The sequence below is a fragment of the Mchenga conophoros genome, linkage group LG16 (assembly GCF_057382185.1).
Source record: "Mchenga conophoros isolate Kocher_MC1m ecotype Shallow Benthic linkage group LG16, M_conophoros_male_GT1.1, whole genome shotgun sequence".
NCBI classification, from domain to species: Eukaryota; Metazoa; Chordata; class Actinopteri; order Cichliformes; family Cichlidae; genus Mchenga; species Mchenga conophoros.
In genome coordinates, this window is record NC_140541.1 from 32,977,818 (window position 1) to 33,003,275 (window position 25,458).

Consider the following 25,458-nt stretch of genomic DNA (forward strand, 5'->3'; position numbering starts at 1 on the left):
AAATGTCTTTTTGGAAATTAAATTGAGCAAATTAATTCAATTTTACCTCGGGCTGTGGAGAAAACATCATTTACAAACACAAATAAAAATAGGAGCTTCAAAGAGGTGGTGCTCTGTAGTCTCTACTGCTCAGCCACAGCTGAGAAACCATTTGTGTCATTGCACTATACAAATACAATCATTATGCATACTTCTTACTAATTTATACATACAACAATATTATACTTAATATTTTGTTATTTATATTGAATTACACTGTAAATATTTTTTGTTCATTGTTTCTGTATAAATTGCTCTGATGTGTTCTCATTCTTGTTGGCTTTTAATTCCGTTTCACCTCATCTGTGTAAATGTGTCGTAAATGTGACGAAAATGAAAATCCTTGAATCCTTGAATATGAGTCCTTGAATGTTAATTTTATCTGAACAGCAGGTTTCTGTTGTTGTAGTGGCGCAGGTGTCTCCTCTAGTGGCCGTTGTTTTTTTTTTTGCGCGTGGTTATTCCCAACCGTCGAAGAAGAAGCTTGACACCGCTTTTTTTCGGTGAAACATGGCTGCGTCCATTATGAGCTAGAAGAGTTTTAGTGCTTTAGCTTAAGACGCCTCCTGCGTTTATAAGTTCTTGACACCCGGGATATTCAGTTGTTGTTGGAAGAACAAATTAAAGACAGAGTTAAACGGTAAGTAGCTTTTGCACATGTGTTTGCACAAAGGGAGTTAAAGCAGCTCCCGCCGTTAGCACAAGGCTAACAGGAGTGTCTTATTAAAGGCTAATAAACAGCGTTTAGCACTCTGGTATAATAACACAGATAGCATCCTTATTATTCGTGTGTTTACAGGATCTTTGGAGCATGTTATCACCAGCGTGAGGGTCACAACATGGACTTCTCTTCACAGGAGGGGGACTCTGAGGCCCCCGCTGTCATCGATATGACCACCAGCGAGAAGGTACGTTTTTGTGATCGCTGATAAACATTTTAGGGGAAGATTTATGGATTTTATGGTTTAAAAACTGGATGAAATCACAACAGTTGTGATTATAATAATGACGACCATTTTCAACGGCAATAGACCACTTTTTTGCCAGAATGAAAAGCTTTTTACAAAAAGGGGTTTAAAGGTCTTACATTTACCTTGCTGAAAGGTGCAGCAACAAGTACACATACAGTAGGTTTGTCCTAAATTAGAAAATCTCTCAGCTGTGCCTTTATTAAATCAACTGTAATGTAATGGGGGTCTGCCTTCTCCTTCCAGGTTGTGGAGCTCCTGAATCAGGCTGCTCTGATACCCACAGATGAGAAGCTGAATGTGCTCAAACAGGTTTGTAGCTTGGACTTTTTAACTCTGTGATACAAAAGACCGAGCACGGCCCTTACCACAGGCTGTGGAGAAAGGTAGAGAATCTAAAGATATTCAGATTTTCACTGGGAGTGACCAGAAAGGACAGGGTTAGAAATGAGTTTGTCAGAGAGAGGGACAGCTCAGGTTAATCACTTTGGAGACAAATTTAGAGAAGCAAGGCTGAGATGGTTTGGACATTTGCAGAGGAACAATAGTGGATATATAAGACAAAAGATGTTGAAGATGGAGCTGCCAGGCAGAAGATAAAGAGGAGGACCTCAGAGGAGCTATATGGATACTATACCATACCAGCTTTATTTATAAAGCACTTTAACATAAAACCAGGGTTCACAAAGTGCTGTACATATACAAATAGCATAAGCATAAATAAAATAAAACATGTTAAAACAAATTGAGTCAACCCCTTAGAGGGTGCCAAAGGCTTCAGCAAATAAATGTATTTTAAGAAGAGTTTTAAACTCAGAAAGAGAAGAGGCCTGCCTAACATGCAAGGGCAGATCGTTCTACAACTTTGGAGCAGCTAAAGCAAAAGCACAATCACCTCTATTTTTATACTTAGTTTTTGGCACCTTAAGGAGCTGCTGATTGGTGGACCTAAGGGAACGGGCAGGGGTATATGGTTGTAGTAGCTCCGATTTAAAAACAAAGAAATAACTTTAAAAACGATCCTAAAAGGTACAGGTAAATGTACAGGTAGGATGTTGTAAAGAGATGTGACAGAGTAGGATGCAGGGATAGGATGAGCTGGATGATCCCTAAAAGGTGCAGCTGAAAGCAGTTTGAGTTATTGTAGGTGATGACTTGGACTTGCAGGCTTAAACAAACTTTTTACTGTCAGCATATTTTTTTGGATCTACCATCAAAAAGCTTTTCTTTTTTTTACCTACACCAGGCTGCTGGCAGAAAGTCACATGTGTGATATTTTTGCTAAACATGTATAATCATAAACTCTATAGTGGAGCCATTTTGGTTTTCCTGATTTTCTGTCCCATACATGTTTTCCAGCAATGGATGTTTATATTAAACATGTACAAAATTTCCACTAATGAGGTTGTGTATGTGCAGGTAATCCCTGTGAGCAAGAAGGCTTCAGACGGCTCTAAACCAGGAGTGTCAAACTTGTTTTAGAGCCCAGTTTGTTTTTAAGAGTGCCAGACCAGTAAAACTATTGTCCTGTAACCTACATGAAAAAATTGTTCCTGTTTATTTCACTGTAAACAAGTTTAACTATACACTACTAAGGTGCCAGAGCATGGTGTTGAAGTCTCACCCATATCTGCAGATGAGATATTCTAATTATGAGGGGCAGCCAATCAGAAGAAAACTGACTTAAAGGGGGAGGGGCTAAAACAACAACAGAGAGGACGAACTTAAGGGCTGCACAATGGATTGAGTATAAGGCAAAAATTGATTATTTTTAACTGTGAATTGTGCAAAGCTAGTCTAGCCGAGTCCAATATAGAGTTGGAAATGATCAGAAGATCTCAGTGCAACCGTGTAGACTGGTGTCTAATCCACTTACACAGGAATGCACAAGAACATTGATTCAGTACATGCATTTAACCTTTAGGTCCAGGAACTCATCATCAACAAGGATCCATCTCTTCTCGACAATTTTTTGGATGTAAGTAAGCAAGTATTTGTCTCTCATAACCAGCTGTAGTTTCATTTAAATTTGCCTCATTTTTGTTTTGTTTTTTTCCTGTAGGAGATGATCGCTTTCCAGACAGACAAGTCCATCGAAGTGAAAAAGTTTGTGATCGGCTTCATCGAGGAGGCATGGTGAGTTTTCAGACCTGCTGTTGTTTTGTTTGTTTGGGGTTTTTTTTAAGTCAGGGTCAGCATTTGAGATTTTTTACTGTTTTATTATCCTGCTTTCAGTAAAAGAGACAATGAGCTCCTCCTCAGACTCATCGCCAACCTGAACATGTTGCTGAAGGATGAAAGTGTGAATGTGGTGAAGAAAGCCATCCTCACCCTCACCCAGCTGTATAAAGTCACACTTCAGGTACAAAGAGTCAGATTTACCCGCTTCATTTCTACCATTTCTTTCTTTATGCGATCAGTTTCTGTTCTTCACTTCATCTTCATTTCCTTTATCTTTTCTTGTCTCAGTGGTTGGTGCGCTCCAAAGCCGTGTCAGAAATGCAGGAGGCGTGCTGGGATCTTGTCACACAGATGAAAGGGGATGTTCTGGCCTTGCTGGACTCTGAGAACGACGGCGTTCGTACTCACGCCATCAAGTTTACCGAATCTTTAATCATTACTCTTTCACCACGGACGGCTGACTCTGACGTCCCCAAGCGTCAGGAAGGCGACATCAGCCTGGACAAAGTTCCCACAGATCACTCGTACATTCACTACGGTATAGATACTGGACTAATGTCATGTGTTGAGGTGGTGACGTTCACCTTTTAAGGCTGATGTCTTCGCTTTTTCCCAAACAGATGAGCTGTGTGAGGAGGGAAAGACGGCGCTGGAGAAGCTGCTTAAGTTCATGGTCCACCCGGCCATATCCAGCATTAACCTCACCACAGCGCTGGGCTCACTGGCCACCATCGCTCGCCAGAGACCAATGTTCATGTCAGAGGTGGTGCAAGCGTATGAGACATTACACGGTGAGTTCTTCTCAGAATTCACACTCACTCTTTAGAGTGTTATATCGGCCTGATATCAGTTCAAAGCATGTTTTTCCCAGGTTTGATAACATCAGAGGATATATTGCTTTACTATGACCTCTCACAGTCTGGCTGCAGCTGCTAAATAACTCAATTACAAGATGTTTCCTCTACACTTTCATTTTTCAGCAAACTTGCCCCCCACTCTGGCAAAGTCTCAGGTAAGCAGCGTGCGAAAGAACCTGAAGCTCCACCTGGTGGCGGTTCTCAAGCATCCCTGCAGCCTGGAGTTTCACGGTCAGATCAGCATCCTGCTGTTAGACCTGGGAATGCCCCAAAGCGAAATCACCCGCTCCACGCCTGTGCCACGAGAGCAGCGAAAGAGGCCTCGCCAAGAGCAATACACCGAGGGAAAGAAGGTCAAGATGGGTGAGTGGTTTCAGGCTAACCTGGATCCACGGATTGTGATTAAACTTGGTCGGATAGTTAATCGACAAAGTGCACTTCAGTTTAAGTTGTTGTGGTCGAAGTCTAATCGTTTGGTGCTAAAGAGCAGCTTCTGTTCATGAATTATGTTTGAGACATGAAATGGTATATTTGTATAGCGCTTTACTAGTCCCTAAGGACCCCAAAGCGCTTTACACATTCAGTCATCCACCCATTCACACACACACTTTCACACACTGGTGATGGCAGCTACATTGTAGCCACAGCTGCCCTGGGGCGGACTGACAGAGGCGAGGCTGCCGGACACTGGCGCCACCGGGTGAAGTGTCTTGCCCAAGGACACACAACCGAGACTGTCGGAGCCGGGGCTCGAACCGGCAACCTTCCGATTACAAGACGAACTGCCAACTTATGAGCCACAATCGCCCCGGCAATGAAGAAAAAACTGAGTGCGCTCTGATCATTTAACAGCATGTTATAACAACCCATTAGCACCTTAAGAGGCTGATTGAGTGTGACTGCATTTAGGAAATAGAAATTTATCACTATCGCTTTCTAAATTAGAAACCCATTGTCTAATCTCTTAAATCCAAAATCTGAACCAGGTGAAATAATGTGTAAATTAAAAGTGTTTGTAATCTCAAAAATAGCTGCAGATTAATGATGAACAGCCTGTGTCTGTAGCAGAGGTGTTAACCATGCAGCCTGGGGTAAAGAAAATGCAGTGAAATCACAAAAACCTTCATATTCTCTTTTTTTTTTTTTCTTTTTTTTTGTCCCGTTTGGATCTATAGCCATCAGAATTGTTGTCTTAAGGCCAAGAAAGATGCCAAGCGGATTTATTTTACCAAGTGGATCATCATGGCCTTGCCATATTGGTCCATTTGATTGACCTTTATTATAATTATGAATTTATTTTATTTTCAGTTGCTACAAACGGGACAGACATGACTGTGGGATAGGACAGGGAGAAAGAATGAAAGAAAGACAGGGAGAGAAAGAAAACCAAAGGGGAGAAGAGACTGTGAGAAGGGGGGGAAGAGAGAAAAAAAAAAAAAAAAAAAAAACAAACACCTGGATCACCTGTATGGAGAAAAAAAACCAGAAGAGAAAGCAAACAACAAAGAGCAACATAATAAGAAAAAAAAAAAGCACCATCACAATAAACTAGCTAGCAGTAGATATCAATAGTTACTAAGTAATAAACGATATTGTGCAGCACGCAAGATAGACAGCGCACAGTGTGCTTTGAGGCAGCAGCCAAGAAAGCTGTAGTCCGTGTTTGTGAATACCCATGTGTACACCTGTGTGCATACCTGTGTGGATCAGCATGCTTGCATTCCAAAGGTTTCTCCATGTAATGATCTGCTAGGGAGTGTGGGGAGCCACAGCCCTGTCCTCTATGGTATGAAGCAGGTATGGAGGAGATCAAAACTCCAGACATCCAGAGGCCCCCAGAACACAAGAGACCAAGGAAGACCCACAGAGGGGCAGCCGCGCCACTGTCCCAGTAAGAGCTGAGGAGAGTCCCAGATGAGGGCTCATTCAGCAGCCGCGGAGCAGAAGCCAGGGGGAGTTGCAGTGACGCGCCCGTGAGCTCCGCCGGCAGCCAGCTGTGCCTGAGTGACCGAGCCCCAGGCCGAATTGTGGATTCACAGGAATAGTGAATTCACGTGAATTCACTAGAATTCACTATTCCTGTTGTGGTGGTGTCAGCATGGCTACACATGAGCAGAAATGTGTGAAAAGCACAAAGTATTTTATAGCTGTATTAAAGCACTTTTATTTAGTTTTAGAATTTTTGTAGCTTTTTCAGATCTGCTGTAAACTGTAGAGCATGTTTAACCCTGGAGAACCAATGGGGTCAGGTCAAATTTGACCCCATGGGTTCTCCAGGGTTAATGAGAGAAATGTCATTTAACATTAACATTTTCAGACTCCAGTCTAAAGGAAAAGCTGGTAATTGTGCAAAAAATAATTTGGATTCCTCTGACCTTTGTCTGCCTGCATTCAGAGCCGGCACTTATTGAAGATGACGAGGACAAAGAGGAGCCCGCCCCCCTCTCGGTTCCGAAGCCGGCCGCTGTTCCCGTCGCTCAGTCCGCCATCGACCTCACGGCCGAGTTCCTGCACCCGCTGCTCACCCCTGAGAACGTGGCCAACCTTGTAAGGACCATTTTTATTCTGCTCCCTTTCCTTTTAACCCAAACTGCCTCACAGCTCACCTCACACCCCCTGTGTCACTCTTCAGGTGCTCATCAGCATGGTCTACCTGCCTGATATCATGCCAGCCTCCTTCCAAGCCACTTACACACCTGTGGAGTCAGCAGGCACTGACGCTCAAATTAAACATCTGGCCAGGCTGATGGCCACACAGATGACCGCCGCAGGGATCGGTCCAGGTCAGAAGAAGAAGCTTATGTGACCCATCTCTTAAACTTGAAACCCTTGACAGATGAACTGAGATGCCACTGTTATCTGTGTCTGTCTCGCAGGACTTGAGCAGTGCAAAGCCAGAGGGGAGGGCGCTGTTAAAGAGGAAAATGATGACGATGTTGGCTCTAAAGACATCCTCATCAAACGCAAAGTTCCTGCCGTGATGGTCGGGCAGGCCATTTCTGTGGTCGGAGGTTACGCAGAAAAGGCTTTACCGGAAGTTCCAGCCGCGGTGGTAAAGAGGCTTCCGGAGCCCATCCTTCCATCTGCACAGACCAAGTGAGTTCAGGAAATGATGCAAGGTCACCGTCTACAGTTTAAAGATGTTTCTTTACATCACATCTGGAAATTAAGTGGAATAATTTTTTTTCTCCAAAGCTTCTGAATCATTGTTGATCAGCGAGTTTTACGTTGTTTCAGGATGACCGGAGCAAGCGGCAGGAAAAAAGTATTTCGACTTTCCGACATCGTCCAGCAGCTATCGGACAGCCAGATCGAGAACTTGACCTCGAAGGCGGTGAAGCGCATCCTGCATTCTGAGAAGGCGATTGCTCAAAGTGGAATGTCTCATGTGAGTAACCCCAGCCAGTCGTATAATCACTAAGAAGCAAACAACAAAAACGAAGCAATGATATGACCTGGTTTGAAATATGTGCGGCAGGTCCGGGTGAAGCTCCTCTCCCGGCTTGTGACACAGTTCGACGGGATGATGAAAGCTGACGTGCTGGACTTCATCCTGGACGACATCAGGACGAGGAGCGACCTGGCCTTCTCGCTGCTCTATCAGGAGTACAACACCTACCTCAGCCAGCTGCCGTCGGGGCTGCTGGACAGCTACGACCACTGTCTGTACACGCTGCTGTCCGGCCTGCAGGAGAAGCCTGAGCAGAGAGACGGGTGAGAGCACAACACTCTTTACTGCTCCTCAATGCAGCACAGAGCTCCTCCCACTGTTGTCTAGAATTACCCAGCATGCCATTCAGTAGTGTAGTTTTATGAATGTGCAGTCAGTCGTGTTGAAAATATTCTCTTTCACAGATTATCACGTTCATCCAGGTTTATCCTGTTGAATAGATAGTTGTGACATATTAAATGTTTTATATTAATGTTTACGATTCACAGGAGTCCTGCACCAACACTCCACAGCGCTACTACTGGCCAATAATATATTACATCTGCTTGCCAATAAAGTGGCATTCATATCCCTCATCCCCCATCCTTCATTCATGATAATGTCCCACTTTTTGATTTGGCCTGCGAAGGTCATAATAGAGAACTGCTGAACCCCGAACATGTTTAACAATCAGAGCAGAAGTTGTTTTGGTGATGTTCGAATTTCATAAGTAAAAAAGTAAAATATAAAAGTGTATTTTAACCTTAAATCTCCTCCTATTTTGTTCACTGTCACACAGGGAATATGTCAAGGGTTTTTATTGTGAAAGGCAGGGACAGGAAGAAGCGCTTTTAATATTTGCACAGAACAAATCTGGTTTCTGGCACAGATATAGAAATAAAATTTAGCTGAATTGATCTTCTGTTGCTAAACCTGCTTTCAGTTGAGTTACCAGCTGATTTTTGACCGTTTCAGACTTTTCACCAAACTGGTGCTGGAGGCGCCGATCATCACAGAGTCGGCACTGGAAGTCATACGGCGTTACTGTGAGGACGAGGTAAATGGCGGCACCAGTATAATGCTCCTCTTGACTGACATGGGTGGATATGATGGCATATAGTGATGTGATTGGATGATATTTATCAGCTTGGTTTCATCAGTTTTATCTTTTTGAAATGTTAAAAAAACAAAACACGCATTGTGATGAAGCGCTGATGCACCGCTTCTTCCATTAAAACCTCAGAAAGCAGCACCAAGCAAGGTGGTGGACCATGTTATATACATCTATGGATTGTTGGGTTTGTTGGATTGTAGTTAACGTCCTGTTAACTGTGACCTGTGTTTCAGTCTCGGGTGTATTTGGGCATGACGACGCTGAAAGAGCTCATCGTCAAACGTCCTTCGAGGCAGTTTCAGTATCTGCACGTGCTCCTGGATCTCAGCTCCCATGAAAAGGAGAAGGTGGTGTACGCGTCTTCACCCTGAAATTCCCTCGGGTAGTGTTTTTAAAAGAAAATGTCATATATTTTTCCTTTTTTGGGGGTTTTTTTTTCTCTCAGGTGCGAACCACTGCCTTGGCTTTTCTGAAGCGCATGTACGAGAAGGACCATCTCAGGGACTACATCGAAAAGTTTGCCCTGAACTACCTGCAGCTCCTGGTTCACCCCAACCCTCCGTCTCTGCTCTTCGGGGCCGACAAAGACACAGGTTTGCCTTCAGCATGCACTCAGCAGCCCAGCTTAAAGTTAGGGGTGTGGCCGCTTTAACATTTGCCATTCCAGCTAGTGACCACACATTGAATCTGAACTAGAACTTTTTTGTGCTGTTGATGCTTTTTGGAGCATTTTTAGCTGTTTGCTGTTTCTGCTTCAGTTAAAGTGGGAAAAAAAAAAGATTGCTAGCATTGGCTAATTAGCAAATAGCCCGTTAGCACTTTACAATTTTGTACAAATATGGCCACGTCTGGCTACAAAAAAACAACATTATAGCAGCCTAAATGCTGACATTAAGCTGTCCAAGTGTGGAGTACAAAACCATCAGGAGATGTCACAGTGGCTAAGTCCATTTTTTATATACAGAGTGTGTAAGAGTAGCATTTTAGGTGCTTACTAAGTGAGTTGTTCAGACTTTTCTGACCTCCACTCTGTGTTTTTTGCTGAGGCAGAGGTGGCTGCTCCCTGGACTGAAGAGACTGTGAGGCAGTGTCTGTTCCTCTACCTTTCCCTGCTTCCTCTGAACCACCGGCTGGTCCACGAACTCGCCAGCGTCTACACCGAGGCCATCGCTGACATCAAACGCAGCGTGCTTCGAGCCATCGAGCAGCCTGTAAGTCACTCCTCACTTTCATTTCAAGCCCTTTTCGGATTTTTGATTCGCCATTAATTTATATCAAGACTCAAAGTTTGTATAATTAGCGGCGTGGCTGCTGTAAGTAAGAAGTAATGCTCATCTTTCTGAATGTTATTATCAAGTCCTCTTCTGTTCTTTGTTTCTGTAGATCCGTGGGATGGGCATGAACTCTCCTGAGCTGCTGCTTTTGGTGGAAAACTGTCCTAAAGGAGCGGAGACTCTGGTCACTCGATGCCTGCACATTCTCACAGATAAAGGTAAAAACAGGAACCGCAGAATCCAGTTGAATATGCCCCCGTTCTTCTGCTGATGGGTAACATAATTTTTCTCCCTCCACTCAGTGCCTCCATCTCCAGAGCTGGTGGAGAGGGTGCGAGACCTTTACCACAAGCGGGTGCCAGATGTTCGATTCCTGATCCCCGTTATCAACGGGCTGGAAAAGGTAATGATTGTTCTTCATCATCAGGTGAATGACGACAGGTGCTAATTTGGCTTTGTAGCTGTTCATGAACACACTCAGGGCCACTTTTGATGTTTTGTTTTGGTTACGGTTTATTTTACTTTTTATTTAATTATAATTTTGGACTTTTTTTGTGGTTTATATATATATATATTTTGGAAAACTGTAAATAATGACCAAATGGCAAAAATAATAATTAGTTGTTGTAGTGTTCATTTTAAAAGGTTTTATTTAAGCTTTTTAAGACAGCCAGGATTTTGTCTGTTTGTACACACGGTCAGAAAAACTTCTGAATTTGAACATATTCAGGTACAAAAACATTGAAAAATCACTGATTTGTGCGTACACACTGTCAGTAAGTAAAGCCAATGAGATGACCACAATAGTTATTGTTGCTGAAGATACACCACGGATAAATATCAGAGCTCACCTGTGAGATGGAGGAATTCCCTCTAACTTTGAGCAACAGCAAAGTGAAGGATATCATCATCATCAGAGCTCATAATTTTTCTGGTTATAGAGCCTCCTTCCACCTTGTTACATTTCTATTTCTATTTACTTAATTACCAAAAAAAAAAGAAAAGGGTAAAAGATTAATTTATAGCTAATATTGTTATTTTGAGTTCTTTTAGACCATGTGTATTCCAACCTGGCTGGAGCCTACAAAACCACACCCCTCCCCCACATTGGACAATCGGACCATCTCTCCCTGTTCCTCACACCTCGGTATTCACCACTCATCCAACGTGTGAAACCTGCTGTGAGGACAATTAAAGTGTGGCCAGAGGGGACAGACGCAGTGCTCCAGGACAGATTTAAAAACACAGACTGGAATATGTTCACCCACACAGACCTGGACCAGTACGCCTCATCTGTACTGGATTACATCTCCAAAACCACAGACAGTGTCACCACCCAGAAACGGATCACCATGTACCCCAACCAGAAGCCTTGGATGAACCGGGATGTTCGTCTCCTCCTGAAGGCCCGCAACACTGCCTTTAGGTCAGGAGATGCACACGCCTACAGTACAGCCAGGGCTAATCTAAAGAAGGGCATCAAAAAAGCCAAACACCATTACAAAAAGAAGGTAGAAGAACACTTCTCCAACTCCAACCCCCGACGCATGTGGCAAGGACTCCAGACCATCACAGACTACAGGACCACCAAACCCTCCCCCGCATCCTCTGATGTCTCCTTCCTCAACGAGCTCAACAACTTTTATGCTCGTTTTGAGCGAGGGAACCCCACAACCACAACCAAAGCAGACATGACGCCAGACCACCAACCTATGACTCTCTCCCCCACCGATGTAGGAGCGGTGCTGAGCAGGATCAATGTCCACAAGGCTGCAGGCCCTGATGGCATCCCCGGGCGTGTTCTCAGAGCGTGTTCTGGGGAGCTTGCAGGAGTGCTCACAGACATATTCAATCTGTCCTTGGCCCACGCTGTGGTACCGGCCTGCTTCAAATCCACCTCCATCGTCCCGATACCCAAAAACTCCAACCCATCTTGCCTCAATGATTACCGCCCAGTAGCACTCACCTCACTCACTCATCATCACTAAGTGCTTAGAGCGACTGGTCCTAGCACACTTCAAATCCTGTCTCCCCCCCACCCTGGACCCCCACCAATTCGCATACCGCCGGAACAGGAGCACAGAGGATGCAGTCTCCATCGCAATGCACTCTGTCCTCTCACACCTGGACAACAACAACACCTACGCCAGAATGCTGTTTATAGACTTCAGTTCAGCATTCAATACAATCCACCCCTCACAACTCATCAGGAAACTGACAGACCTGGGTATCAGTTCCCTCATCTGCAAATGGTTACTGGACTTCCTGACCAACCGCCCCCAACATGTCCGGCTGGATAACCGCTGCTCATCTACCATCACAATGAACACCGGTGTACCACAAGGCTGTGTGATGAGCCCTTTCCTCTACTCCCTCTTCACCCACGACTGCAGACCTGCTGATGGTTCCAACACCATCATTAAGTTTGCAGATGACACCACGGTGATTGGCCTCATCAGTGACAACGATGAGGCCGCCTACAGGGAGGAGGTGGATCGTCTGGCTGAGTGGTGCGACAGAAACAACCTGCTGCTTAACACCGAGAAGACCAAGGAGCTCATCGTGGACTACAGGAGGAATGCTGACCCACATCCACCCATCCACATTAAGGGGACGGCTGTGGAGCGTGTGAGCAGCTTCAAGTTCCTGGGAGTCCACATCTCCGAGGATCTCACCTGGACGACCAACTGCTCCAAGCTGGTCAAGAAGGCTCACCAGCGCCTCTTCTTCTTGAGGACTCTGAGGAAGAACCACCTGTCCTCAGACATCCTGGTGAACTTCTATCGCTGCACCATCGAGAGCATCCTGACCAACTGTATAACAGTCTGGTACGGGAACTGCTCTGCCTCGGACCGGAAGGCGTTGCAGAGGGTCGTGAAAACTGCCCAGCGCATCGCCGGAGCACCACTTCCTACCATAAAAGACATCTACAGGAAGCGGTGTCTGAAAAGGGCTGGGAAAATCATCAAAGACCCCAGTCACCCATCACATGGACTCTTCACCCTCCTGCCCTCTGGGAGGCGCCACAGGAGCCTCCGGACTAAGACCACCAGGTAGCGGAACAGCTTCTTCCCCACAGCTGTCAGACTCCTGAACTCTGCCTCCTGACATCTGACCCACGTTAAACTCATGGACTGAACATACACACACCCACAATGGACAACTGTACCCTCAAACACAATAATAACATGGACTGAACCACCACTCACAACCACTAGCACTTTATATAGCCTCTGTAGAAACTATCTACACCCTCACTTATCTTAACTGCACTACTGTATAGCTCTGTGTAAATAATCATTCTGTACATTCAATAATCTTTAATCCTACAACTGTTTACAACTTGCATAGTTCCCATTTCTGTATAGCTGTATATCCCAGATTCTGTAAAGTTATTTATTTCATATTCTGTATAGTTTTTCATATTTATATCCTGTTCATATCCTGTACATAGCTTGTACTCACTACAGCCTGTACATACTTATAGTTATAGAATATTCACAACATACTTCATACCGTGTACATTATAACATACCATAATAGACCCATTTCTGTAATATACTCACATATCTATATTATTGCTAATATATATTGTAATATATCTATATCACTAAAGCACTTCTGGATGGATGCAAACTGCATTTCGTTGCCCTGTACCTGTGCATGTGCAATGACAATAAAGTTGAATTCTATTCTATTCTATTCTATTTTGGCCTCCATAATCGGACTGTGGAACGTGTACTATGAGAACACCTTCAGTGAACCGTTTCCTGTTAAGTTTGGGGGTTTTTCAATCTGGTTTTTCTTGTTTTTCTCGTGCAGAACGAAGTCATCCAGGCTCTTCCCAAACTTATCAAACTGAACCCGATTGTAGTGAAGGAGGTCTTTAACAGGCTGCTGGGGACTCAGCACAGTAAGAGCCCTTCATCACTTTTCTGTCTCGTCTAACTCCTGTGGTGGACTGAGATTTGACTTTTGTGTTTTGCAGGTGAAGGGAGTTCCTCTGTGTCCCCGCTCACTCCAGGCGACCTCCTCATCGCCTTGCACAACATAGACTCAATCAAATGTGACATGAAGTCCATCATAAAAGGTCAGTGAGTCCTCAAACATGGCGTGTCGGTCGTGGACAAACAAACTGTTGTCAGCGTTTAATCTTCAGCATCTGCCCGACAGCTACCAACCTCTGCTTCGGCGAGAAGAATGTGTACACATCTGAAGTTTTGGCGGTGGTGATGCAGCAGCTGATGGAGCAGAACCCCCTCCCCATGCTGCTCATGCGCACTGTCATCCAGTCTCTCACCATGTACCCCCGACTGGGCGGCTTTGTGATGAACATCCTCTCCCGCCTCATCGTCAAGCAGGTCAGCAACACTTTGATCTTGCAGGAAACCAGAGAAGATCATCTGCTGAAGCTAATCTTCTTCCTATTATTTCGCCCTGCAGGTGTGGAAGTATCCAAAGGTGTGGGAGGGATTCGTGAAGTGCTGCCAGAGGACAAAGCCGCAGTCGTTCAGCGTGCTCTTACAGCTGCCGCCCGCTCAGCTCACGAGCGTGTTCGAGCGCTGCCCGGAGATGAGGGCGCCTCTTCTGCAGCACGTCCACTCCTTCACGCCTCACCAGGTGACAGCTGCTTCCACATTTACACACCTCTGAACATTTTACTTCACCCTGAACTTCCATTTCAACCCACTTTCTTTTTTTTCTCTCTGTGTACATAGCAAGCGCACATCCCCGGGTCCATCATGGCGGTCCTGGAAGCAAATAAAAAACCAGAGCCGAAGCCTGCAGAGCCGGTCGTAGAGACAGATGTAACAGATCAAGAGCTACAGGTGATTTTTGAATGTCTTGAATTAGGGCAGTTTATAAACATATTGGCCATCGCCAATCTGTAAAAATTACATTTCCATCCAGCACTGCTTCTTTATTTCTGGTCAGCTAGCTTTTACCTCTTGGCTCCATTATCTCAATAATGCAATTAACGTGACATCTTCCTACAGATGGAAGCAGCTCCAGCTCCTTCAGTTGTAGAAGAGGCACCAAAAGAGCCAGAAACAACAGTCCAGCTGGAGCCCGTCACTCAGAAAGATGAAGAAGAGCCGATGGAGCAAGAAGAGTCTGAACCAGCAATACAGGAAGAGACACTTAATATCTCACAGGTAAAAAGGAAACTACGACAAGTTAAAGGCTTTAAAAGCGGCTTCAGCACCAGAGTTAATTTAGATTGCAGATAATACAAAAGGTCGGATGTTTGAGGTTTTAAAGTAAATATAAACTGCTGTGAATTGAGGATTTATTTTTATTGTAGTGCATAACTGAATTCAAGTTTGGTTAAAACTGAATGTAAGAAAGCAAAATTTTATTTAAGAGCACAAAGGAAACCTTGTTGCTTGCTTCCAAAAAACAAGCAACAATGAAAAACATCTAAAATAAAAGGAGTGCTAATAAAAAAATAAAGATCAACAAAAGTCCTGAAAAATAAAATAAAACATGCATATAAAACATAAAATTCATTAAAAAAGCAAAAATCTGGTAAAATAATAACTAGAACAGGAAGTAGACCACTGAAAAGGCTAAACAGGAATACCAGCTGTAACTTACTTACAACTCCAGCTCTGGAAAGTCATAAAATTTAGCTCAAATAACCAGGAGTTCTAAAAGTTTGAACGTAGAAAGTTAATATCATCCTGTATATATTCTGAAAGTGTGTCAGCAGGGCTTAAATAATCAAGTTACAGTGAAGTATACAGTTGAGTATCATCGGGATAGTTTCAGTAACACACTTCTTTTAAGTTAAACTGTAGTGGTCCTACAGTTGAACCCTGTGGAATACCACATTTCCATGAGCTAAAATTTGCAAAGGAAAAGCTAAAATCACAGCATTAGCTAAGATAAAATCCAATCCAGTGCTAATCCAGAAAAAGACACTCTGGCACTGTCACAATTTAATCTCATGTCTTTAATAACTGTGACGGTGATGTTTCTTTGCTGTGGCTGGATTCTTAGGGCCCTGCATGCCATTCATAGGTAGTCGTTTAATGCTTTTGATTTTCTCCAGGTGGAGTCGGAGGCTGAGACCCCGGTACCTGAACCAGAACCAGTAGAGGAGCCAATGGAGGAATCTCAGCCCGAACCTTCAGAGGAGCCAGAGCCCGAAAAAGACACTGAAGCTGATGACGTCACAAAGGAGGCCGGAAACACCAGCGAGGATGTAGAATAAGGATGCACTCAGTTTTCAGGATTTCTGTTTTGTATTTTGTATTTGTAGGAAGAATATCAGCTCATTTTGTGTATGGAAAGCATTCCACGTCATAATAAGTTGGTAAATAAATCAGCACACTGGTTTAACGTAAGTTTTGACGCCGTTCAATTACTGATCAATGTCATAAATCTGTAGTGCACCTCCCACAGTCCAAAGACATCCATTTGAGGGTTAATTGGCTGTAGGTGTATGTACATCCTCTCTATACGCTTCCACTCCAGCTCAAACACATTAAAGGTACTTTCAGTAACCACTTTCAGCAAAATGTAGCTAAAAATTCAACCACCAGGGGGCATTGTTTACCAGTTTGTTTGCTTTTTAAAAAAATACATTTAGCTGTTGAATTTTCTCTTTTAGCCTTTATTATGTTTCCTTATGAGGTCTTTTAAATACATGTGTGATTAAATATTGTGGGACCTTTGAGGGAGAATTGAGGAAACATCAACATCTAACATCCACATCTTGATCTCTAAAGAGCTGCATTGGGTGTTTCGATTTAAATAACTGCTGTAGGTAGTGGTTTTGTGGCGTAATAAAATCTCTAGAGATCTCTCAGTGTGGGCAGCTGTGCGAAGAAGCTTCCAGGCGAAAGCAGAGCTGATGTTCCGATATGCTTTGAAGGTAAAGGATTTAACCACTGCAGTAAATCTAATTGACCACTAGATGGAGACAAATACACAAGTTCTTTATCTGGGTTTGGATAAAAAATGTAATAAAAAATTTCTCACTGGATCTCTGATACAAAAGCATAATTAACTCAGTAGATGTTGAAGTTTATCTCAGCTTAAAACATCAACATTTTACAGACTTGTGATTAACAGGTATTTATATAATGAGCATGTCCTGATTAATCCTCATTTCTGACTCCAGTCGTGATCATAATTTAACTGGACTGAATGTTTGATTTAACTCATCAGGAACATGTTTTCGGAAGCCAAAAACCAAAGGGAGACGTGGCTGTCTTCTCATTGACTTCTACAGGATCAGAAGTCTTACAGCGTCTGACGAGTCGCTGCCCCCTGCAGGCCATTAGAGAAAATGTAGCTGGCTTCTCTTTCATGTCTGAGTTTTAAATTCATTTCCAAGGTGTAATAAAAAGTTGGCTTCATTCTCCTCTGTCCTTTTTGATGTGGTCATCCATGCTGTGAAGATCCTCACACTCCCTGCTTAGAACTCCTCTGTACACCTCGAATCGATGGTTCAGATCTTTCTGAGTGTGGATTTTGAACTTTGACCCTAACGCCCCGTCAGCTGAAGTGACTCCGTAGAAAACCCTACCGATCCGAGAGTGAACGAGGGCCATGGCACACATTACACAAGGTTCCCTCGTCACGTAAAGGTCGTACCCAGTGCAAATGTACGGCTGAGTGCCGTTCTCTATCTGGGCCTCCGTTTGAACTGAGCTCGCTGAAGTAAACCTGCAGGCAGGGTAACTGTCAAAACCATAAAACCCACCGCCCTGACTCCGAGCTACAAGGTCGATGACGACCATGACAGCGTGATGAAGAGGGTGCTTGCGTCTGCAGTCGTGGCCGACTGCAATGATCCTCTCCGTCTTTGGGTCGACCACCACAGCCCCGATAGCCTCCATCCCCGCCACGCCTCCTTCTCTGGCTGCAGTCACAGCGGACGCCATGTAGGCGTGTATCCTTTCCTTCTGATGGTGGCTGAAGAGCTCTCCTCTCAGGGCGACTGTCACCTGCTTGTCCTCGTGAAAGGACGTGGGCCAGTGTTGGCTCGCTAACTCAAACTGGGGTCGGGTCAAAGGGGCACGAGCGGGAACCTTAACCACAAAAGGCTCGCCCAACCCGTTGCAATTTATTCCACCTGAGGGCAGCAGAGAGTCAATGCTAACCACCTGCATTTTTGGCACATCACTGACGAGGCACACGAGGACTTCCAGGGGGTGGGGTCTCTCGCTGCACGGCCGCACCCTCTTGACGTGCTGAAGGCCGCTCAGCGGACAGAGGCTGTTCAATTCCCTGACGAGCCGAGACGTCTCCTTCTTGTCGAGGATGGGCGCAGCGTACACCTCCACCAGCTCGACATCCTGCGACTGCTCATCTGACAGGACTGGAAGGGCGACCCAGGAGTCGACATCACACGGCGAGCCTTTCCAGCGCTTCATCGGCGGCTCTGATCTCCCGGTATCGTCCTGTCAGCACATGACAAAACCTTCAGTTACTCATCAAACCTGGCTTCCAGCAGGGACGGCTCTCCCAGAAATCATGTTTGCAGGGTTTCCCTCCAACCTTCAATGTTTTAACCTTCTCAGTGTGGTGGGAGTGAAGATGGAGATATTGACATTTTTTCCCATAAATCAAGCCATGTTTATTAAAAAAAAACTGCAAATCTTTATTTAATAAATAATTAAAATGAAGATTATTAGTATTGATTCAAAACCATCCTCCCAAGTTGAGCTTATGACAAATATAAATAACAGGGGAGTTGCACTTTAAAGTAAATATGTAAACACTGCCCCCTGGTGGACAACCTACATATGACATGATCTCCATTATGTAGTTTCTAACTAGGAAACACACCTGTATACACGAGACAAATTAACAGGTACCGTGAGGGGTTTTGTATTTCTCTTATCTCTCGTTGATCAACAATAAAACATGAAAACTCAAACTGACGTTCATTCACATTTCTTCATTTAAGCAAAACTGTGTTTTTATGGATTCAAACCACCTCGAGTATCTCTGGGTCCACGTTACTCTGATCTCCAAAATGTTTCACTCATTCTGTTTAACTCCCTTTACGTGGTGGCGTAATAGCCAAAACTTGAAGTCATGCTTTTCTGATCAAGTGTTTCACACTGTTGTGGAGGAACTTTGACCCACCCTTTCTTTACAGCGTTGGCTTCAGTTCTCTGGTGTTTGCAGACATTCATTTATGCACAGACCTCTAACACTGCTCAGATGCAGCTTTGCTAACTTAAGCCGTGCTGCCATGTTCTTTTTAGAGAGAAAAGGCTTTCTCCAGGTAACCCTTCCAAACAAAGCATATTTCTTCAGCCTTGAACTTTAACCTTTAGCTGCCTGAAGCCGGTTGGGTCCGACATGGAGCTCTTGGATTTTTTTTCTCTAAGTATTTCTCAGTCTGACCTTGGAGTGAATGTGTTGGGGTATCTACTCCTGGGAAGATTGTTGGATTGTGTTAACACACCTGAATGCTCCAGACGATAGTTATTCCAAATTCGTGTGGAAGCGATGAGGACATACTGAGTTTTCACAGCACTGTTTCTTCACTTTTGTTCAGTTTATGTTAAATAATGAGACGGTGTAATGTGTCATGTTTTGTTGCTCATCTATTTAAATCATTTTAAGACCTGCTGATACGTAAAACCACAGGAATGGCCGTGCTTGTTTAATCGCTCTGTCCACTACTTCTAATGGAAGTTTTGCATGACCTGTGTGACTTTAAAGTTCAGCTCTTTGAGTATCCGGCCTCTGCTGGACTTTTAAACTGTGTCTCACGCCCATGCTGGCAGCACATGGCGGTGCATCACTTTACTAAGACAGACTAACAGACTGGTGGATGTGTTTGTAAGCAAACCCACGGCGCACACACCGCTTATGGTCGTATTTATTTTCATCTGTCACATAAACAAACATCTGATGAACTCCAAATAAATTATTCCAGGTGTGAAAGTGCATCAGATTACTTGATTAAAACATAAAACTTAAAGACTCAGTGGTGATCAGTTCTGGTCGTTTTACACACAGATGCTAAAATCCTTTTAATATTCACTCGGTGAATCCATCTGAACTAAAACTCCATCACTGTGCTGTAGTGTCAGCTCTATCGCTCTTCATCGCTTTCCCAGCATCAGCTTCGTCTTGATGACCTTGGGCACGTGCCGTATGGTCAGAGACACCCTGGTGCCTCGGTTCAGCTCCTCACCCAGTTGCGCCCCGGCGGCAGACAGGTTCACCACCTTCTCGGTCAGCGTGTCCTGCTCGCGCCCCTGGATACCGTGAAGGAGGCGCTGGTACATTTCATCCTGCAGGATGAGAAGGCTTCGTGGCCTTACCAGAAGCGAGAACAGGAAGCGGCTCTCCGCTGTCTGCGGTGCGGCACCCTCAGTGCTGCTGAGCGGCGTATAGAAGTCCAGCAGGGTGTGAGAGCCCAGGCTGATGGTGGTGACGGTGGGGTGGTACAGTGGCCCATCCTCGTGGGGCATGATCCCCTCTCCTGGTTTATACTCATTCACCAGCACGTGATTGGCCGTTTTCCCACTGAACGTGCCCAGAGACGAAATCTTCTCACAGTACGTCTGGAGCCAATCGGGAAGCCGCTCTCCCAGCATGCCTTTGGGGTGTGGTAACCCTCCCCAGTTCTGGAGCCTCCGGCCCGACAACTGAGTCCACTTAGTCTTTGGAGACCTGTAGACCTGCTGGAGGAGGTACGACTCCTCGTCCTCAGATATGAAATCTGGAACACAATACGCTGTGGGCGGAGCTTCGCTTACGACAAACTGCTTCAACTCCTCCAAAATACATGCTGGGCGCTCCATGCCTCCTTAAGAAAGTTAACATGAAACTCATTAAAACCCAGAAAAAAATAAATAAAAATAATAAAGCAGTCTTTCTGTGGTTCACTAATATTTATATTAAATTAGTTTTTTGTTTTTTTTAAAGTTTAAGTTTATTAAAATGAATTAAATACATTTATTTTATTTTAAAAAGGTACATTTTCAGTTATTTTTATACTAAATTAATGAGAAGTAATGAATACTCTGCTGCATTCCCATGTTTTTTCTCTAAAATTACAATTGAGATTTATTTTCCCCTTCCCCTTAGACTTAAACTTACTTTAAAATTCAGATTTTTATTCATAAAATGAATGAAATTAAAGTTGTAAACTTGTGAATTTTAATCTCTGAATTTCTGTCCATAGAGTTAGAAAAGCCTTTTTTTTTTTTTTTTAAATCCGATGAATTTCCTCTCTGTGTCCACAGCCCATCATACACGGAGCTTCACTCAGACTGAATGATCATTAAAACCTTTCACTCACTCAACAGCAGGCTTTTGTTTGTTCTGCAGTTAAAAACAGAAAAATTCGAGAAAAACAAGAAAAAGAAACACGACGCTGCCTTTAAAGTCGCGGGTCACGCGAGCTCCAGTGTCGTAAAAACTTTTTTCTCGACATCCAAATCCGATGATTTTTGGTCAGCAAAAACCAACAACACCAAGCTTTAAAGTTAGTGTGCGTGTGTGTGTAATTGCTCGTTAAATTAAGTGCTAAAACGGCGCTGTGTGAGTTTATGACTCCGTGAAAGAAAGATAGATAAATAATAGTTTTATTTAAGTCAAATAAATTCTTATGAATATTGTGCCTTTGTAAAAGAATTCCTACCTTTCACATTAATATCGGTTACATTTTTATTTCTTGAATTATTTACCGCAAAACAGAAATCCGACATTCTGTGTGGCCCCAAAGGCAACGCAAAGGCAAGTTTACTGTACGGAAACGGGCGATTTTGAAAAGAATTCCGGGTTTAGAGGCTACTCGATACCTGCAGGAACTCTAAAAACGGCACACTGCGACGGAGCGCATGCAGAAGAACCTGATTTACCTGGTTAGACATAAATAATCTGATGAAAATTCCGTTTCTTCAGGTAAAATCCCAACAGCCCGACGCCATCCGCAATAACGCGTTTGTGCACCGAAATAAAATGTCCGGAAGAGAAAGAAGCGTCGACTTTTTGGACCTGTACCTTATTTTTTCGAAATACGTTTTCTATTATTGAGTTTATAGAAATGTTTTAAGTAGTATTAATGCCAAATTTGTTGATTCGCCTTTTTGTTGTCAGTTTTGTGTTTTTAATCACAGAGTTTGGGGTAGTCGGAATTATTTACATGTAGCACAGCGAGACGAAGCAGGACAGAAACTTGGGTTAACCCACGTTTTCTGGACAGATACAGTTGTTTATCATGCTTCCTGAACTCTAAGAACTTATTCATGGCTTACCATTATGTTAGTTTAATGTCTGGAGGAACTGCTGTGAAGTCACCCTGAGGTATTACCTGCCTGTCCTCACAGGTGTGACTAGTTCGGGAAGATGTTTCGCAGTAAAGTGAAGGCTCTGAGGCTGCTGCAGCTCGGATACACACTCCGTCACACTGCTTCCTGCTCTAGGTTGGTTCTGGGTATCGAGACCAGCTGTGATGACACGGGAGCGGCTGTGCTGGATGAGACTGGCGCCATACTGGGAGAGTCTCTGCATTCACAGAAGGAGGTGCATCTCAGGTAGGTGTCAGAGGTCAAGGTCACTGCTTGTTAGGGGCTGTAAAAAACTGGCAGCGATCGTCATAGATAAACAGAGTAACCTGACATGCTCTCAAACCTGCAGGACTGGAGGCATCATCCCTACCGTGGCCCAGCAGCTCCACAGGGAGAACATTGAGCGTGTGGTCCAGGAGGCTTTGGAGAGGAGTGGCGTGGCCCCAAGCCAGTTGGCCGCCATCGCCACCACAGTGAAGCCCGGGCTGGCCCTGAGCTTGGGTGTCGGACTTGAGTTCACTCGGCAGTTGGTGAGGCGGCACGACAAGCCATTCATCCCCATCCACCACATGGAGGCCCACGCCCTGACTGTGAGGATGCTCCAGCCCGTCAGCTTCCCCTTCCTGGTGCTGCTCGTGTCCGGAGGCCACTCACTCCTCGCTGTGGCCCGGGGAGTTGATGACTTCCTGCTTTTGGGTCACGCTCTGGATGAAGCTCCCGGAGATACTCTAGATAAAGTGAGACCGTAATGACATACAAAACTAATTTACATGTTTAGGATAGACTAGAATCCCGTTATTTGTAAGTCCCCTCTGTAAGGGCCTGTGGTCACTTTGTTAAGAAGTCCCAAATTTGAGACTAAAAACAGCGTTCATACACGACCCCTGATGTTCGAGGTGTGTCAGTGCAGCGCAGAGGGTGGTATTGACCTGTTAGTCCAGGGTGGCAGGAAGTGAAGATGTGACCTTTACAAGCATTTCATCAGAGCGGGGCTGAGAGCTACAGGTCTGAGGTCATTAACCCGGCCTTTGTAAAGTTATCAAGGTGTCGTCCACATGATGAATTAGTTTTGTGACATTGCCACACACACCTGTGGGGACCAGTTGGCATGGTGACTGCAGACTGAGAAATGTTAGAGACCCTGCTGTCTGACAGACTCAGATACAGGGAGACAGATTAGGATTTGGGATCCTGGAGAAGGAAGTCCACAAAATCAAAAGCACAAGAAGTTGAGAAAATCTTTCACTTCCAAAACACAAAATCCTGATTTTTCATGTCCGTAGTGTGTTTTACATAAAAGTGATCCAGGATAGGGACCACTGGGGAGGCTGGGCTCAGGAAGGATCAATGAGAGAACCTTGAGTCCTTTCACAATAAGAGCAATACTGAAAATCAGACGAAAATTTTTTTTCAGTCTTCATATATAACCATTGGGGTTATCTTTATCTCCCCAATGGTTATTCATATTCCATTAAATGATAGCTTTTTGTAATTTTACACATTTACTTCTTACAATTTAAGCTCAAAGAGACGTGCTGACAGATTTCTCAAGATATTTCATTGATTAAACGTGTAGTTACATTTCTGTATACTTCAGCAAGAGGTGTTTCACTGGTCTAGCCCACATGAGATCAAAGCAAGAGAGTTGCTGGAAGTTTGAGAAACATCAACAGCCTCAGTTCTTTATGCAGATGAAACTTTTTGTGACCTACAGGTGGCGAGACGTTTGTCCCTCGTCAAACACCCGCAGTGCTCCTCGCTGAGCGGAGGCCAGGCCATAGAGCTGCTCGCTCGGGACGGCGATAGGACGAAGTTCTCTTTCAGGACACCAATGGGACAAACGCACGACTGCTGCTTTTCCTTTGCTGGACTCAGAAATCAGATTACGATGACGATAATGAAAAAAGAAGCAGAGGAAGGTACGAGCCCCGTTTCCCCCATAACGCCTGCAGCAGCGATTCACCTCTGACTTTTAGGCTCTCCTCCCCTCCCTCTGTAGGTGTGGAAGAGGGGACACTGCTGAAATGTGTGAATGATATTGCAGCTGCCGCTCAGCACACCGTCGCCGCCCACCTGGCGAAGCGCACACACCGCGCCATCCTGTTCTGCAAGGCAAACGACCTGCTGCCGCCGAGCAGCCCCACCTTGGTGAGTTTGCTGGGATATCCCCACCCACCTGCAGCCAGTCAGAAGAAAATTGTCTCAAAGAAGGATTATTTTGAACTGTGAATCATGCAAAGCTGAAATCTTTAGAATGGTTTTAAAGCTTCCTGAGCTTAAAGTGCTTTAACCTTAACTTTTCTTTCTATAGTCACATTCACCTTTGTCACAGGATCATTACTTATTATACCTTACCTTATTTTGTCTCATGTTCACTGGTGGATGTTCATATTAAACAAGATCTAAATTTCTGGTAATGAGGTCGGTTTCTGTACAAACGATCCTCGGGAGCCAAAGATTTCTTCCATAGATTTAATAAACATGTCTCTGTTTGTGCTGCTTTCTTATAATGTGTTCACAGTGAAAATAATATAAAGTAAAACTAGTCCTTTACTTTACATTGATTTACGTTTAGGTGCTTTCTGGGGGAGTTGCGAGCAACCAGTACATCCGAAAAGCTCTGACGATTGTCACGGAGATGACCGGTCTGCATCTGATCTGCCCTCCTGCAAAGTTCTGCACTGACAACGGAGTGATGATTGCATGGTGCATTTACTGTCCTGTCAGCCAATCGGATTTAATTTTCTTAGATTAGGATGAGAAAAACATTTTCCTTAATTTTTCATTTTTAAAACTAGGAACGGCGTGGAGCGGCTGAGAGAAGGAAAAGGGATCCTGGCTCCAGATGTTGACGTTTGCTACGAGCCAAGGTCAGTTTATTTATTCACGAGGTTTATTTTATTGTTCTTTTAAGTTTTCTTTCTAAAGTGTGTGTCGTCCCCCCCCGGTTAAATCGACACTGGCTCATCGATGATGTTGTTGCAGGGCCCCGCTGGGCGTTGACATCACAGCGGAGGTGAAGGCCGCCACGATCAGGCTGCCACCCTTAAAGATGAAGATCCCTAGCTGATGTCATTGTCATTGCGATTTCCCAAAGCAGTGTATAACAGTACTGTATCTAAAAAGGACATTATACAGATATTTATTAATAAATATTTTTTCTGAAACTGGTTTTGTTAAAAAAAAAGTATTTCTTTTATTTATTAAATTTTTTTACTTTTAAATGTTTTCATATTTATTTATAAACGTTTCAGTAGCTAGATGGATATTTTTTGTCCTATTGATTTATTAGTGAGTTGGTTTTTTATTTAGGATTTTGGCAC

The 25,458-nt window shown here is 44.1% G+C and overlaps 4 protein-coding genes across 8 annotated transcripts; 2 read left to right on the forward strand and 2 right to left on the reverse strand.

Moving 5' to 3' along the window:
• Window positions 1-497: 497 nt before the first annotated feature.
• On the forward strand, window positions 498-16,213 carry LOC146557156 (symplekin-like). The gene is made up of 27 exons (XM_085250273.1): window positions 498-679; window positions 839-947; window positions 1,254-1,319; window positions 2,932-2,985; window positions 3,070-3,143; window positions 3,243-3,369; window positions 3,477-3,726; window positions 3,809-3,979; window positions 4,169-4,408; window positions 6,441-6,592; window positions 6,678-6,828; window positions 6,922-7,141; window positions 7,283-7,433; window positions 7,524-7,759; window positions 8,451-8,532; window positions 8,823-8,936; window positions 9,035-9,182; window positions 9,640-9,800; window positions 9,973-10,081; window positions 10,166-10,266; window positions 13,686-13,776; window positions 13,852-13,953; window positions 14,037-14,224; window positions 14,307-14,483; window positions 14,582-14,692; window positions 14,861-15,019; window positions 15,919-16,213. Exons 2-27 carry the CDS (start codon window positions 879-881, stop codon window positions 16,078-16,080), a joined length of 3,666 nt encoding a protein of 1,221 aa, XP_085106399.1. The 5' UTR covers window positions 498-679; window positions 839-878; the 3' UTR covers window positions 16,081-16,213.
• Window positions 16,214-16,461: 248 nt separating this feature from the next.
• Window positions 16,462-22,299, reverse strand: adat3 (adenosine deaminase tRNA specific 3). Of its 3 annotated transcripts, none has more exons than XM_085250266.1 (2): window positions 22,159-22,299; window positions 16,462-18,277 (listed from the first exon to the last, which is right to left on the reverse strand). In XM_085250266.1, exon 2 carries the CDS (start codon window positions 18,248-18,250, stop codon window positions 17,228-17,230), a length of 1,023 nt encoding a protein of 340 aa, XP_085106392.1. In that variant the 5' UTR covers window positions 18,251-18,277; window positions 22,159-22,299; the 3' UTR covers window positions 16,462-17,227. The 3 variants fall into 3 exon arrangements, with proteins under 3 accessions (XP_085106392.1, XP_085106391.1, XP_085106390.1); XM_085250265.1 differs by lacking the exon at window positions 22,159-22,299 and adding an exon at window positions 22,103-22,125; XM_085250264.1 differs by lacking the exon at window positions 22,159-22,299 and adding an exon at window positions 21,707-21,792.
• Window positions 19,667-22,297, reverse strand: LOC146557158 (putative RNA/DNA demethylase ALKBH6). Of its 2 annotated transcripts, none has more exons than XM_085250272.1 (2): window positions 22,159-22,297; window positions 19,667-20,649 (listed from the first exon to the last, which is right to left on the reverse strand). In XM_085250272.1, the coding sequence occupies exon 2, from the start codon at window positions 20,642-20,644 to the stop codon at window positions 19,940-19,942; it is 705 nt and encodes a 234-aa protein (XP_085106398.1). In that variant the 5' UTR covers window positions 20,645-20,649; window positions 22,159-22,297; the 3' UTR covers window positions 19,667-19,939. The 2 variants fall into 2 exon arrangements, with proteins under 2 accessions (XP_085106398.1, XP_085106397.1); XM_085250271.1 differs by lacking the exon at window positions 22,159-22,297 and adding an exon at window positions 21,707-21,807.
• osgepl1 (O-sialoglycoprotein endopeptidase-like 1) lies at window positions 21,568-25,300 on the forward strand. 2 transcript variants are annotated; one of them, XM_085250263.1, is made up of 8 exons: window positions 21,568-21,749; window positions 22,175-22,381; window positions 22,485-22,872; window positions 23,850-24,054; window positions 24,135-24,283; window positions 24,711-24,841; window positions 24,934-25,005; window positions 25,121-25,300. In XM_085250263.1, exons 2-8 carry the CDS (start codon window positions 22,194-22,196, stop codon window positions 25,203-25,205), a joined length of 1,218 nt encoding a protein of 405 aa, XP_085106389.1. In that variant the 5' UTR covers window positions 21,568-21,749; window positions 22,175-22,193; the 3' UTR covers window positions 25,206-25,300. The 2 variants fall into 2 exon arrangements, with proteins under 2 accessions (XP_085106389.1, XP_085106388.1); XM_085250262.1 differs by lacking the exon at window positions 21,568-21,749 and having other exon boundaries at window positions 21,890-22,381.
• The last annotated feature ends 158 nt before the right edge of the window (window positions 25,301-25,458 follow it).